The following is a 15,149-nucleotide window of genomic DNA, read 5'->3' as shown; positions in this document are numbered from 1 at the left end:
CATAGAAGATAAAATATCTGATCCATGTAAAGAAAATAATGAGGCCCAGAATGATGTAGTCTGTGTGTGCCAAATTAAGTGAGCCCAGATTCTGGATGGTATAGAAAATCATTTGGATGTAAATTTCTGGTTCTTGTAGAAGTAGGAACACATAAGAAACCTGTACGTTTATGTATATGTGTAGTTACTTGTATTTCAGAAATGTAAATGTACAAGATTAATTGAATCTTATTTTATTGTAAAACTTTCAGTCATTTGAAATAATGAATTTGTGTGATGCCTTGATGCCCAAAAGCTATAACGATGGGGATATAATAATTAAACAGGTTAGTATTTTCTCCAAATATTTTTTTAATTTTATTTTCAGGGTTCAGTCTACAGAAATACTATGTAAAAGTGTGATGTATAGGTCCATTTCAGAAGGGTTAACTGTCTTCTCAGAGTTGATCAGAAGGGTTAACTGTCTTCTCAGAGTTGATAAAATCTATAGATCTATCCAGATCTGGGTAAAGTAACAAGTGTATATAAATCTGAGTAAATTATCAGTTTTTTTCTCCAGGTCTGGAACTATTTGAGAGGTATAATATGATAATCTTTAAAGAAATATTGATCAATATTTCGATGTCAATTTCATGTGAAATAACTTAATTCAGATATTAATGGTGAAATCTAGTTTGTCATGACAAAACTAATGTTAAACTCGTGGAGAATACTTTCTTTTAGACCTTAACAGGTTATCAATTACATCATTGCAACATAATGCTCATAAAGTATCAACCATTTAATATACACTGCTGGCTAAAATCCTAAGGCCAATGAACATAAAGATAAAATATGCATTTTGCATTGTTAGACTCAACCACTTATTTGAGTAGAGTTTCGAAAGATGAAAATAAGAAAAGGTAAAATAAAAATAAAAAACTTTTTAGCATTTAATAGGGAAAATGTGAACACCATGAGATTAGCCTAAATACTAGCTGGTCAAAAGTTTAAGACCATACCAAAAAGAAGTCCTAAATAGGGTAGGAAGTGCCCAACAAGAGGTCTCGGTAGTGAGTTGCACGGCCGTCATTGAGAATAACTTCAAACATTTGCTTTGGCATGGTTGATATAAGCATTTGCAGAAGGCTGGCTGGAATGTTATTTCAAGTGGTGAAGATGGCTTCACAAAGATTATGCACTGTTTGGAATTGACATCCATTTCTATTGACTTCCCTTGCCATCTATCCCCAAACATTTTCAATGGGGTTCAGTTCGGGGAAACACTCTGGATAGTCCAAAAGAATCATGTTATTTGCTATGAAAAAGTCCTTTGTCCTGCGGGCATTGTGGATTGCAGAGTTGTCCTGCTGAAAGATCTAGTCATTTCCACACAAGTGAGGGCCCTCAGTCAATAAGAATGCTCTCTCCAACATGCCAATGTAGCCAGCTGCTGTTTGATGCCCCTGTATAACCAGAAGCTTTGTTGTTCCATGTAAGGAGAAAGCACCCCAGATCATGATGGAACTTCCTCCACTGTGTCGTGTAGAAAATGTCTCTGGTGGGATATCCTTATCATGCCAGTAACGTTGGAAGCCATCTGGACCATCCAGGTTAATTTTTTCTCATCAGAGAACAAAACCTTCTTTCACTTTTCTACGCTCCATGTTTGGTGCTTCTCAGCAAAGTTTAACTGAGCTGTTTCATGATGTGGAAGGAGGTGTGTGGCCTTTGAAGATGTTTACGATTTTTAAAGCCTTTCTCTCGTAGATGTCACCTTATTGTTCTTGAGCTGCATTTTGCATCCATAAGGGCCTTAACCTGGCTAGATGATCGGCTGGTGTCTTGCCGAAAACCCATCGAATCCTCCTGCTCAACGCCGCAAAATTTTATTGGGTCGATCACTTGAAATTCTTGTTTCGTATCTCTCAGGGTCTTTTAAGAAATTTGCAACAGCAGTTTTACTACGTCCAATCTCGCCAGCGATGGTACATTGAGAGAGACCTTGCTTTTGCAGCTCGACAATTCTACCACTTTCAAACTCTGTCAAATTTTTATCCTTTCCCATGTTTTTATCCAATGTAACACAGGAGATGTCAGTGGGAGATGTTGACAATGCTAATGCTTGAACACAATTGACTAAATTTTGTTACGTGTTTATTGATTAATGTTTCATTTCAGTAGCTTTTGACCAGCTCGTATTTAGACTAATTTCAGTGTTCACATTTTCCCTATTAAATGCTAAAAAAGTTTTTTATTTTTATTTTTCCCTTTTCTTATTGTCATCTTTTGAAGCTCTACTCAAATAAGTGGTTGAGTCTAACAACATAGAATGCATATTTTGTCTATGTTCATTGGCCTTAGGATTTTTTGCCATCAGTGTGTGTGTGTGTGTGTGTTTGTGTATATATCAGAATGGCTAGTATTGATATTAACACTTTTATTGACAAGGGGAACAATGTTTTGACCTTCTTAGGTAATATTCAGGTTAATTTGTATTTCTTTTGGAATACATACTATCTGCACATGTTTACAATAACTAATTTTTTCAGTCTTCATCTATTTATGTTCTTACAGCTCCAGATATTTCTTTATTGTTTTTTCCCACACAGGACTAGTGCACATATTTTACATTAAAAGACTCCAGCAACTCAGAAACCACATACAGTTAATTTTGTTGTCATTGTTTAAAAAATATGAAAATGAAACATACATTGTTATGTAATAAAAACATAAAATATATGCTATTGAAAGAAGTGTTCGTATATAAAATTTTGCAGTAGATAAAAAAGAAGAAATACTGATATTATTCATGTGTTAAAAACACAAACATCTGAACTAAAGTTTTCATTTCTTCTTATTTTTACATTTAAGTCTGCTTTCATCTTCTCTCATGTGGTAATAAATTATTTTCCTGTGTTCAACATAGTTTCAATACTGTATTCAATAACCTAGCTAATGTGCTAAACAGCTAATGACACATTAACAATAAAACTTGCAAAATCTCTATTCTGATTGGAAGTCATCCATGTTCACTCAAGCATTTTTTTTTGTTTTTAATAGACTAGCAACTTCTAATCTCATCTTATTTCAATATGACATGATATATTAATCCAGTTTAACCTGTAATTGACCTTGACAATGCGTAGAGTTAATACATTGTGACCTTTTCTTTTATTATAATGCATCAGTTCAATCCATATTTAAAATTTTCACTTTCATCATGTGATAGAAAACTGTGTTGTGATTGGCTTATTTGGCAACATGCTAGATCAGTGTATTATGCCCCTACTTCCTTGTCACAGATGTAATAAAATCATTGCACATAAAACAAATGATATCCCCCCTTTTTTTTTTAATGTTGTGCTTGAAAGTATTCTTATAATAAAACTTGTTCACTATAAGCTTGTTATATAAAAACAATTATATTGCTGGTACTTCATTCTGTATGTATATAGTACATCTGAGTCTAGAATTCTGGTTTGAATTTTCGGACAACTGACATAGCAAAAACCAATAGTTCTCCAAGAGCTAATGTTCAAAGACTTTTATGATTCCACATACAAAATTAACAGTTTAATTTCAAACTTTAACACATCCTCATAGGGTCTTTAACACTGATCTATCTCCTGTTCTTAATGTAGCAAGAATTACCTACTAGTTAACGTAAGTTACGAGAGTTCATGATTCTCAATTAAGTGTAATTTAACTGTTTTTCATACTGTAGTTACAGGTGCATTATTTAGATAGAGTAGTTAAATGGTTGGTAGTGGAAGTTGTTGGCTAGCTGCCATCCCTTTAATCTTTCAGTTCCAAATTAGGAATGACCATAATGTAGATTTATGCAAATATCCAAAGCATGCAAACATATCTGTTCTTAGAACTAGTCTTCTTTTGTGATTATCGTATCTGAAAATGTAGAATGTGAGTTCAGTAATACCATATATTATTTGGACCATAATTCATTTTGAAACTAAATTATTGAGATTTATTACAATATAGGTTGTTGAGTTGAAACTCAAGTTACTAACTTCCTTAGGAATTAAATAACTTATAATAAAATGTAAAAAAAACTTGAATATTTTGCACTAAATCATAATGCTACAAAAATGTAGTATCTTCACATCTGTAATCATTACTTTAACAATACTTTTTAATTTACATACGTTTGAAGGTCGTCTAGTTTTCCGAAATTTTGACATACATTATGGACTTGTATATTATACATAGGGTGAAGAAGGTGATGGAATGTATTTTGTTGAGAATGGTATTGTTCGAATTGTGATGACAAATGAGGTAAGAACTAATTTATATATACACTGTGTTATGTAACTTTCATTTTAAAGTTACTGTAGACTTGAATTTAATTTGTATTTGCATGACCAAGTCAAAGATGGTGCACTTGTAGTTGTAAGTGTTCATTCATTATACTCAAATGTCATCCTATCCATTGCAGTTGTTTTTTATGACATAACTCACATCAAGAGCCCTAGTGGTTTAATCTGGCAGATTGACTAGCTTATTTTGAATTTATCACATCTGTCTGATATACAGACTCGTTAGATATTAATCTATTTCTTTTAGGATTGAGAATTAGAGCTAAAAACCTAAGCTGTTTAGTGAAATATTTCCATAGTGAATCATTTATGTGTATTTAGTAATTTCTTTATTTTTTTTCTAGTATGATGTGTATGATATATCGAGTATGATATTTGAGCATGCATGAACACATACGTCACACTAGAAAAACGTACATATGTACGAGAAAAGATACACACATCATTTATGTGTATTTAGTAATTTCTTTATTTTTTTTAGTATGATGTGTGTATCTTTTTCTTGTACATGTGCATGTTTGTTTTAATGTGATGTATGTGTTCATGCATGCTCAAATGTAATCACTATTTGAATTATTTTTATTAGGTAACTTTTTTTTTATTATGTATTGTGTCACCCACTGGCAGCAGTAAGTATACAGATTTACAATGCTAAAATCAGAGGTTAGATTCCCCTCAGTGGACTCAGCAGATAGCCCAATGTGGCTTTCCTCTAAGAAAATGTGCATTGTAACTTGAATATAGTAAAAATAAAGGTTTTTTTTTTTTTATCATAACTCATTACCTGCTAATATAGTAGGAAACTATTTTTACCTACCATTTCCTGTTGATGACATTAAACATTGACAAAATATACTGTAGCTCCCAAATTTTATATTTTCTGTTTTTCAGTCTGGAGAAGAAAAGGAACTATTGAAGTTGAGTAAAGGCCAATATTTTGGTGGTAAGACCAAGAAAAATGTTTACTTTGATTCAAGTTGCTCACCTCCTTTTCTTTCTGGCCTGACATGGCCAAGTGGTTAAACCACTTGACTCGTAATCTGAGGGCCACGGGTTTGAATTCCTACCATATCAAACATGCTCGCCCTTTCAGCTGTGGGGCCATTTTTATGTGATGGTGAATCCCACTATTTGTTGGTAAAATAAAAAGTAGCCTAAGAGTTGATGGTGGCTGGTAATGACTAGCTGCTTTTCCTCCAGTCTTACATTGCTAAATTAGGGATTGCTAGCACAGATAACCTTTGTGTAGCTTTGTACAAAATTGAAAAACCCAACAAACAAACAAAAAAATTATGGTTTTACACGTACGGATTTTTCACTGATCCACGTATGTCACTCCCAAAGTTTACTAAAATAGATTCTCATTGGCAGCTTAAAACAAGTATGACCAACAACTGCTTGGGTTTGGGTCCTTGTGAAATTAAAAAAAACACCAAACCTTTCCTTTCCAGAAATGTCTGTGTGGAATGGAATTCTAATAACTTTATAGAATTTAGAAAAGTATTTCACTGAAACATTTTTTAATTGTATTAGTTTTCTAAAAATCCTTTTTGTAAATAAGTTAAAGATTTCATTCATTAATACTTCTAACTTTGCTGTTAAAAAAAAAGTATATTATTTCCTTCATTGACAACCATTAAATAAATAATTTTGCTTCTTGTGTGTTTCTGAAAAAATTATAATATAAGTAAAATGTAAGATTTATTTTCTAATTCAATTTGTCAAAAATTATATACTAGGGTTGAGTGTTTTTTGTCTTGAAGGCTACAAGTTGACAGAATCTTATTGTAATTACACTTATTAACTAGATTAGCAATCTATAATTAATTTCTTTTTGCCCCCCCCCCCTTCTTTTGATTTTAATTAACAAAATAATTTGTACTTACAGAATTGGCTCTTGTTACACACAAGCCTCGGGCAGCTTCTGCTTATGCAGTTGGAACTGTGAAATTAGCATGTAAGTTACAGATACTGTGTTTACCAGTTTTGCAATAAACATAATTAAACTTGTCTTTCGGGTGATACGTGAGAAAATAATTCAAGTAAGATTTTAGGTGTTGTAACATAGCCAGCTTTAGAAAGTGATATTAGAGAAAAATGGTTTCTTAAATTTAATATCTGCTATTCTAACAACTGTCATTTTGAAAGAAATCCTGCATCTGAAAGTTCCCATAAACACAAGTTATGGACATGATAGTTCAAAAATTTGAGAAACTAGTGTATATATTTAATTGGGTAATTAAAAAACATGTAAGAATATTTTGTAAAAATATAAATTCAATTACTGTAATTTGTCAAGCCAAAAATACACATTTATTTGTTCTACTAAAAGCTTTATTACAAGTTTTAATTACCTATAATTAATAAACTACTACTAACTTTATTGGCATACATATTAATTTTGCTAAACTACTTTATATGTATAATATGTGTGTGTGTGTGTGTGTGTGTGTGTGTGTGTGTGTGTGTGTGTAATTATGCAAGGTTTGCAGTTGAATTGTTTCTTTATAATTGAGTGGTTATTTAATTTTGTGAAACTTTATAAAAATAATAAAACAACATTTAAGCCAATTCAGTACTTGAACATTTCTGTTGAAAAACAATTCATACCTTATCCATATTCATCTTTATATACTGGGTGGCTTTAAAAACACAAGTAATAAAATGAGTTGTTTCATACAAAACTTATGTTGAACCTCACATATTAAAATTGTTTAACTGTATGTATGTTGCATTTTTAATGCCTCTCAGTATAATTATCAACTCTTTAAACCTATAAGTTTTTGCATGTTCTGTCAGAACTATTTTCATGATTTCCTAATAATGATCACTATACTTTATAAAGTTTTTTTGATATTATGGATAACATGGTTTGGATAATTTTCCAGCCAAAGAGAATTGAATGTTATTGGAAGTTGTCACTATCTGATGGGTAAATTGGGACTTTTGGCCAGATACCGAGTGTCTGATCAGTTTTAAGGAGTTAATAATAACTCGCAAGTTTATTAATTTTAGTTTTGCTGAAACAGATACTTCTGTGATAAGTTTTAGAGTTTTGACCACCAAAGTTTTAAGCTTCCACTTAATAGTGAAAGAGCACAAGTCAAATAACAGTGAGATTTTAAAAGAAGACAATAAGGAGTGTAATCTGAAAGAACAAGTGTAAGAAAATGGACCAGAATTTGGATGTTTATGTCTTAATGTTTTAAAAGATTTTAAAATTTGAAATTATTTTAAGTAATAGATAACTAAAATAGGAAGTTCAGCACTCTATTTCTTTAAGCTTTTGTTGCAATGGTTTCAATTATAACTTGTTTATTTTCAGTTTTGGACGTACTTGCTTTTGAACGATTGTTGGGTCCTTGTATGAACATTATGAAGCGTAACATAGAAGAATATGATGAACAGCTTATCAAAATCTTTGGTTCAAAAGCAAATATAAGTGACCTGCGATGAATATTTCCCATAAATATTGTTCTTCCAGTGTTTCTAGAACCAGAGTCAACCCTAGTCACCATCTAAGCTGTATATCAGCTTGCTTAAACTCACACAGTGATTCCCATGTGTTTGTAAAGACACCAAATGTAAATGTATCTTAACAGAACCTGATGTGAAATGACAAGCCTATCAGTAGCAGTTACTCACTTGATACATTTAGAGCAGGCATTTTTATTACTGTTGCAAAATAATTTACTTATACACAACTATTATATTATGGTAGTATTTGTTACTAACTAAGAAAGTTTTAATATATTAATATTTGGTAGAATAAAATTTATGATTACTCGGAAAAAGTTTACAAAAGTTGCAGTGTTGGATAATACAGTGTTAAGATGTAATAAATTTAGAGTAACATTAATCAGTAAATCCTTTTGCACAATTGTTCATTTTATTAGTTTCCCGGTGATATTACATATTGCTGAGTAACACTAATCTCTATGAACAACGGATGACTTTATAAAGTTCTCATGTTTTATTTACCTGAGTACACCTTGTTTAGATGAGCATAGTGATGGGATTTTTTTTTCATGATTATTATTATTTAACTCAACACATTTGTGATGAGTTAGTTGGGTACACAAGATACTGAAATTTATATAGCTGAATTGTCGTACTTGGACAAATTCTGATTTTGTAAGGGAACACAAAGTACAATACTTATGTCAGTTTCATGTTAGTGATAAGGTTTATGAATAATAAATAAATGTTAATTTAACCATTCTTGTAGTTTCCATGTTATTCAGAATTGTCAGTAGGATTCCTTGGATATGTTTCAATATATATATGTAACATGTATTTCTATGTTTCCTTAATGTTTCATTGCAGTTCATGTAATTATCTGGTTGTTTTTATAACTAATATATCAAAATGTACATTACAAGTGATGTGATATGCAGGTTTGTTGCCCATGTACCAGCAAGTACCATTGTCTATTGCTTGGTTGTTCAGTAAAGGTCTATACATTTTAAATGTTGTGATAGTAATGTTGAATTGCACCTTGCATGTATCCACATACGAATATTAGCATTAACCTAATTAACTGTAATTATTTTTCCTCAGTTTCCTTTGTCATGTTCCCACAGTTTTAGTTTATGCTGATTTTTGTACAGTGCTTATATAATGTTTTCATGTTAGGAGTATTCTGAAAAAAAAAATTACTTTAGTATTTCTTAGCGTTAATCATTCTAATTTATTTGTGTGTGTCAAACATTTATTACTTGAGTAACTAGTGTCGTATTCTTGTGTAGCTGAGACATTTTTCTCTCAAGTTTGTTGTTATTAAATATGCTTTCCTTACACTCAGAAACGTTTAGTTTGTTTATGTTCGTTTTAGACACAGATAAAGTTATTTGGTAGTTTACAAAATTAGTACTTTGTTTTTAGTACCAATGTTTTCTAATGAAAACAGCACGCTGTAAATGGAGTTGTGACTTTATTATTGACCAGTCATTCTTATGTAATTGCTCTTTAAATGGATAATTTATGGATTTATTGTATGAAATAAAAGTATTGTGTTCCAAGAGAAACAATGATCATATTATTACTTTTATGGCAGAAGCTGTAAAAACTAGACTTCGGTTTAACTATCCACAGATAACATGGTTTAGATTAACGTTTTACACTTTATTAATTCTTTTGCATTTTCTATAACAAATAGGCTTGGCATGGCCAAGTGTTTAGGACACTCAACTTGCAATCTGCAGCTTATAGGTTCAAATCTTTTCCCCACCAAAGATGCTCACCATTCCAGCTATGAGAATGTCATAATGTGGTGGGTTTTCTATAACAAATAGGCTTGGCACAGCCAAGCAGTTAGGACACTCAATTTGCAATCAGCAGGTTGTGGGCTCAAATCTCCGCCCCACCAAAGATTCTCACCATTCCAGCTATGAGGATGTTATAATGTGGTGGGAAATCTCACTATGTGTTGGTAAATGTGTAGCCCAAGAATTGGAGGCGTGTGGTGATGACTAGCTGCCGCCTTCCCTCTAGTCATTCACTGCAAAATTAGGGACAGCTAGTGGAGATAGCCCGTGTGTAGCTTTGAGTGAAATTCAGAACAAACCAAACTGTTAAGAAATATTTTTTTCCTTCACTTGAGATACACATTTAATTCTGGATTCACACATAAAAATTAACTATGTTTACTTGCGAATTCAAAATTGTTTTCGTATAAAATATTCTTACATTTTATTCCACATTCAATTTGACAAACAATACAATATTTCAGAAATGTATTGTCCTTGTAAGAACTGGTCTACCTCTAGACGTAATTTATTAATGTAATACATTTAGTGGCATGGGTTTCGTTGTGATTTAGTTAAGAACAGTAAAATAATGCTATAATAAAAAAACATCGATTCTAAAAACTATTAGGTTGTCCAGAAAGAAATGTCGTTTTTGAACTGCGAAGTTCGGAAAATTATAAACCAGTGTTGTAAAACATGCTTTAATCAAAGTAAGCACCGTTTACTTCAACACACTTTTGCCAATGTGTAACAATGCTGTTTATGCCCCTGCTGTAGAAATCTAAGTTTCTATGGTCAATGAACTCCATGAAAGCTTCTTCTGCAGCCCCTGATTTTAAACGTGTTTTATTATTCAAGAAGTTGTTAAAGTGCTTGAAAATCTGTAGGGAAAAGGTTTGGGGGATAAGGCAGAACTTCGATTCCAAATTCGTTCAATTTTTTGAAGCGTCATTCTTGACAGGTCTTATAACCCGATTTTGTGTATCTTCAGTCAGCTGATGCTGGACTCATTTATCCAACTTTTTCATCTTTCCAATTGCACTCAGGTGATTGACAATGCTTTATTTGTTTGTGCCTAGCTTTTCTGCAAGGTCATGTACTGTTGTGCAAGGGTCTGTCTCAACTGCTTCCCCTAATGTGTTTTCATCTAAAGATGGCTTCTCTCCATGATCTTCGTGGTCCTCAAGACTTTGATCTCCATGTCGAAACCTTTGGAACCAACGCTGAACTTTACGTTCAATAACAGATCCATGGCCGAATGCCTGGTTAATGTTTCGTATAGTTTCGGTAGTTTTTTTCGTCCAAGTTTAAAGTCTTAGAGGAAAATTAGACGAAAGTCCCTCTTGTCCACGCTGCCTTGGGTGTTACGAAATATACTCTGAGTAGAGCTGAAAAAGCAGACAATTAAGACACCTTGTAAGCAACAAAAGTTGGATTAAACCAACCAACGATAAGTTAATCAGTATCCAGCTTCTAAATTTCAGCGTGAGAATTCGGACTTGTATTTCTGGACAACCTAATATATGACATCTTAAATAAGTACACGACCAACGTGTGATAATTTCGAGACTATTACTGGCGGGAATCAGAATCTCGAGTAGTTGGAACTCACCACCTTCTAAGAATATTCCTTAAAATGTCCAATTAAATTATTCTTCAGAAGTGAAAAATGTCAGTGAACTGCATCCTGCAATGTATTAAAACGAAATTTAGGTATAAAATCAACCTGACATCGAAATTTATTACAACCTGTGATGAATAATAATAACTTATAATATTTTTCTTGTAAATAGTATATCTAGGTGAACATAAAATATGACCTTTAATAATATTTCTTAGAGTTCAAAAGTGTTGACGTCATTAATGATGTAACTGCAAACCGGGGACAGTTGTTAAAATTTTGTTTTCAAAACATTTAATTAAAGATTAATCCCATATAGTTTTAAAACTAATATATATTTCATTCCTCAGAACCTCTTTTTAATAGGGTAGTTCCAGATTAAACACCAAACAGTCATAGCGGGTTCTGGTCATCTCAGACAAAAAACGAAACCTTTTCTCCTCAGAAGTCAAAACGAATGTGATATGGAAGCACCAAAACCGCATTCATATTACGTTTGCGCTATGTTTGACCAATCAGAAAATAGGCACCGGAATACGTAACCATTTCTGGTCTATCTAACGTTCATAAGATTCCATTTCGTCTAACACGCAAGTTCAAGTCGAAAAATACGTAACTATCCTATGAAACAAGAAATAAGCAATTTGACTCGTTATGTTATAAACAATGTAACTCCTAGGTCAGAATGTTGCACGTGCTCCTCATCAGAGGTTAGCTGTTAGTCTTCAAACTGACAATGTAAAATTCCGGGTTTCAAGTTCCAATGGTAGACAAAACACACATAAACCATTGTGTATTCTTGTATGAAAAGAGATGACAATTACAAGAGCAACCAGTTAATAAGTTTTTTAACTTCATTCCAGTTATGAAAACCTGTGCCCATGAGCAGATTTAAAAGCTATTCAGTGACAAACTGCATTACAAAGTCAGAATATTTGTGAGCATTCACGCATTTAAATGGTGCTTTCGATGATTGACGTCCGTATGAAATTTGTTCCCACCACAAACCCTAATAACACAAACATATCAAATGTGGAAGGGTTACTTTCCTTCAGCCGAGGGTCGCCCGCAGGGACAGTGGTAAGTCTTCGGATTTACAACGCTAAAAGCAGGGGGTCGATTCTCCTCGGTGGACACAGCAGATAGTCCGATTTGACTTTGTCATAAAAACACACACACACCCATATGATGTGTCTTCGATCTCACCCCCCATAAAAATATTATACATAGAAAAGAAAAATTCGATTACAAAAAAGCAAATTGGAAAGAATACCAAAAACAATTAGACGATCGATTGCCAAACAAAATTATAACAACAACTAAAAATAAAATAGATATTGATAACTACTGTCATATAATTACGAAATGTCTTCAAACCGCAGCAAATTATACAATACCTAAACAACAACATAACACTAAAAATAACACATGGAAACCACATAAACAACTGTTAACACTAATAAAGCAAAGAAGACAATAGATGGATACATTAAAAACATAAATAAACAGAATAAGAAACCAAATTAGAGCAGAAGTTAAACAATTAAAACAAGAAAAATTGGACGACTTCTGCACCAAACTTAATGAAAAAAACAGACCCGAAACAGTTTTGGACACACCTAAAAAGACTAACAAATGGAGATACAACAACAAGAAAATGCGTTCAAAACAAATAACGACCCAAACATGAACACGCACTACTATAATAAAGTAAATAACTATAATGAACAACAGTGGACTATTCAAACCACTCTTCCAAGTAGACTTAAACAATTATCAAACCAACAACATAAACACAATTTCGGCACAAGAACTCATAGAAGCAATTACAAACACTAAAAATAAATCACCATGCGAAGATGGTATACAAGCCATTCTTCTTAAGAAAGACACTCCGAATTTATTTGAACATCTTACAGCAATTTTTAATCTATCATTATATTCTGGATATATCCTGGTTTCTTGGAAGCATGCAAATGTATTAATGTTCCAGAAAGAAGGAAAGCCAGCTAATAACCCAAATAGTAGCTACCGACCAATCAGCCTGACCAGCTGTGTAGGCAAAATTCTGGAGAGAATAATTAGTAACAGACTCTACATTCCTGGAGACAACATCAAAATTATCAGAAGAGCAAAATGGTTTCAGAAAATTCAGACAAACAACAGACCACTTAGATTAACCGAAGCAATTGTAGATAGTTTTAATAAAAGAGAATGCACTGTCGCTTGCTTTCTCGATATTGAGAAGACATTCGACACTGTATGGCACAACAGTCTCCGGTTCTGAATGCAAGAAATGAGACTACCGCGGGGAACTATTCGCTGGCTGTCAAACTTTCTGGAAAACAGATCATGCAGAATAAATGTTGTCAAAAATACAGAATCAAAATAAACACAACTAGCAGTATTCACAAAATTAACTAAGCATAAAAAAGTACAACTAGAGATCTACATGAATGGTGAATAACTCCAGATTGCTACATCAGCAAAATTATTAGGACTTACGTTTGATTCAAAACTTACGTGGGTAAACCACATAAATTATATTAGAACAAAAATTTGGCGAAGAACAAACTATGCTAGGAATCTAACTGGCAAAAAACAGTGGAGCTACGGCAGACAACATTATGAAAATATATAAACACACGATAGACCTGTTATTGACTATGCAGCTCCTGCATGGATAAACGTAAGCAAAAACTTACTTCAAACAAAACTACAAACAATACAAAATACACTACTCACAACAGCTTATAAAGTACCTAGAACAACATCTTCCGAATTTATGCATAAATACGCACATATCGAAATAATAGCAGATAGACTCCTACATAGTACAATAAATTATTTTAATAAAAATTGGAGAAAAAAAGGAACTCGTGAGCGTGTTTTTCTTATAGCAAAACCACATCAGGCTATCTGTTCAGCCCACCGAGGGGAATTGAACCGCTGATTTTAGCGTTGTAAATCCGGAGACATACCGCTGTACTAGCGGGAAACACTAGTGAGTGAACTCGACAGGTATTGTTTACATGATAATGATAGACCTAAACAACTTTTACCAGTGAATGTATATTTTATAAATAAATAATAATAGTAAAAGGCCACCTATTAACTAGACTCCACATTAGTTTAGAGATTAATTACAAAACATTGAAATACACACATACTTTGGACGAGAAATGTAAAATTTTTCCACGATATAGTAATACAATTTTATTTTGATGCATAACAGTTAAAGCCAGTATTTGCTATCACATTCTACAGTTATCCAAGTCACAGTCTCCGATCACTTTCAAACCTTCTATACATTTTCACGTATTCAGTTAACTGTTAACAAGTCCCTGTTTCGTTTACATGCATTACTTTTCCTCATATGACCCCTTTACCTTTCTTACTTGTAAGTTTCTGGAAGGTTATTTCACTTGTAGAGATGGTTATTCCATGATATAAAATATTATTTAATATTTTTAAAGAACCGTAATTTATTTCGAGAAGATAGCTATGCGAAGCCAGGCACCCCTAGTTGTTAGCTTGCCAAATATGAAACTGACGGTTCATAGATCGTGATATATTAGAACAATCGCTCTCCAAACTTTGAGCTATGACTGAGTTATAAGCGCGGCAGTCAAATATCTATAAATGCAGTTAAAGATGCGGGACTCTTAATGTTTACTAACTGTCTTTGCTCTTGTCTGTTACCTAATGATAAGGAATGGCTAGCAAAGATGGTCAATCATTCTGTATATTTTATCAGATTTTTCCAAAATCATTCTAATTTCGAAAATTGTTACTATGTGGTTAAATTTCTTTTGTTTTCCTTTTACTGTTTCACAGACTTATTACTTAATTATTGATTTTACATGCTAAATATCTGCACAATCGAATAAAAGTTATTGATAAAATTTTAATTCGAGTAAGTAGAAATGTGTATGTATGGAAAATTTACTATTAAGAATATTC

General features: G+C 32.6%; 1 protein-coding gene and 1 pseudogene across 2 annotated transcripts in view; one reads left to right on the top strand and one right to left on the bottom strand.

Annotated features, from left to right (window-relative positions):
- The window catches only part of LOC143256526 (cAMP-dependent protein kinase type II regulatory subunit-like), a 36,925-nt pseudogene extending 27,588 nt beyond the window's left edge, over positions 1 to 9,337 (top strand). The window contains exons 9-13 of the transcript XR_013031395.1: positions 252 to 326; positions 4,210 to 4,275; positions 5,208 to 5,259; positions 6,205 to 6,273; positions 7,642 to 9,337. The product of XR_013031395.1 is annotated as a cAMP-dependent protein kinase type II regulatory subunit-like (transcript). The remainder of the gene's footprint in view (positions 1 to 251; positions 327 to 4,209; positions 4,276 to 5,207; positions 5,260 to 6,204; positions 6,274 to 7,641) is intronic.
- Positions 9,338 to 12,084: 2,747 nt separating this feature from the next.
- The window catches only part of LOC143257801 (uncharacterized), a 17,860-nt gene continuing 14,795 nt past the window's right edge, over positions 12,085 to 15,149 (bottom strand). Inside the window, exons 5-6 of the mRNA XM_076516833.1 lie at positions 13,204 to 13,288; positions 12,085 to 12,195 (exon numbers count right to left, since the gene is read on the bottom strand). Coding sequence (XP_076372948.1) covers positions 12,085 to 12,195; positions 13,204 to 13,288 — 196 coding nt within the window. The remainder of the gene's footprint in view (positions 12,196 to 13,203; positions 13,289 to 15,149) is intronic.

This window comes from Tachypleus tridentatus, chromosome 7 (genome assembly GCF_004210375.1).
Source record: "Tachypleus tridentatus isolate NWPU-2018 chromosome 7, ASM421037v1, whole genome shotgun sequence".
NCBI classification, from domain to species: domain Eukaryota; kingdom Metazoa; phylum Arthropoda; class Merostomata; order Xiphosura; family Limulidae; genus Tachypleus; species Tachypleus tridentatus.
The sequence above is the reverse complement of the archived record's forward strand: the minus strand, read 5'-3'. Positions and strand labels throughout refer to the sequence as shown.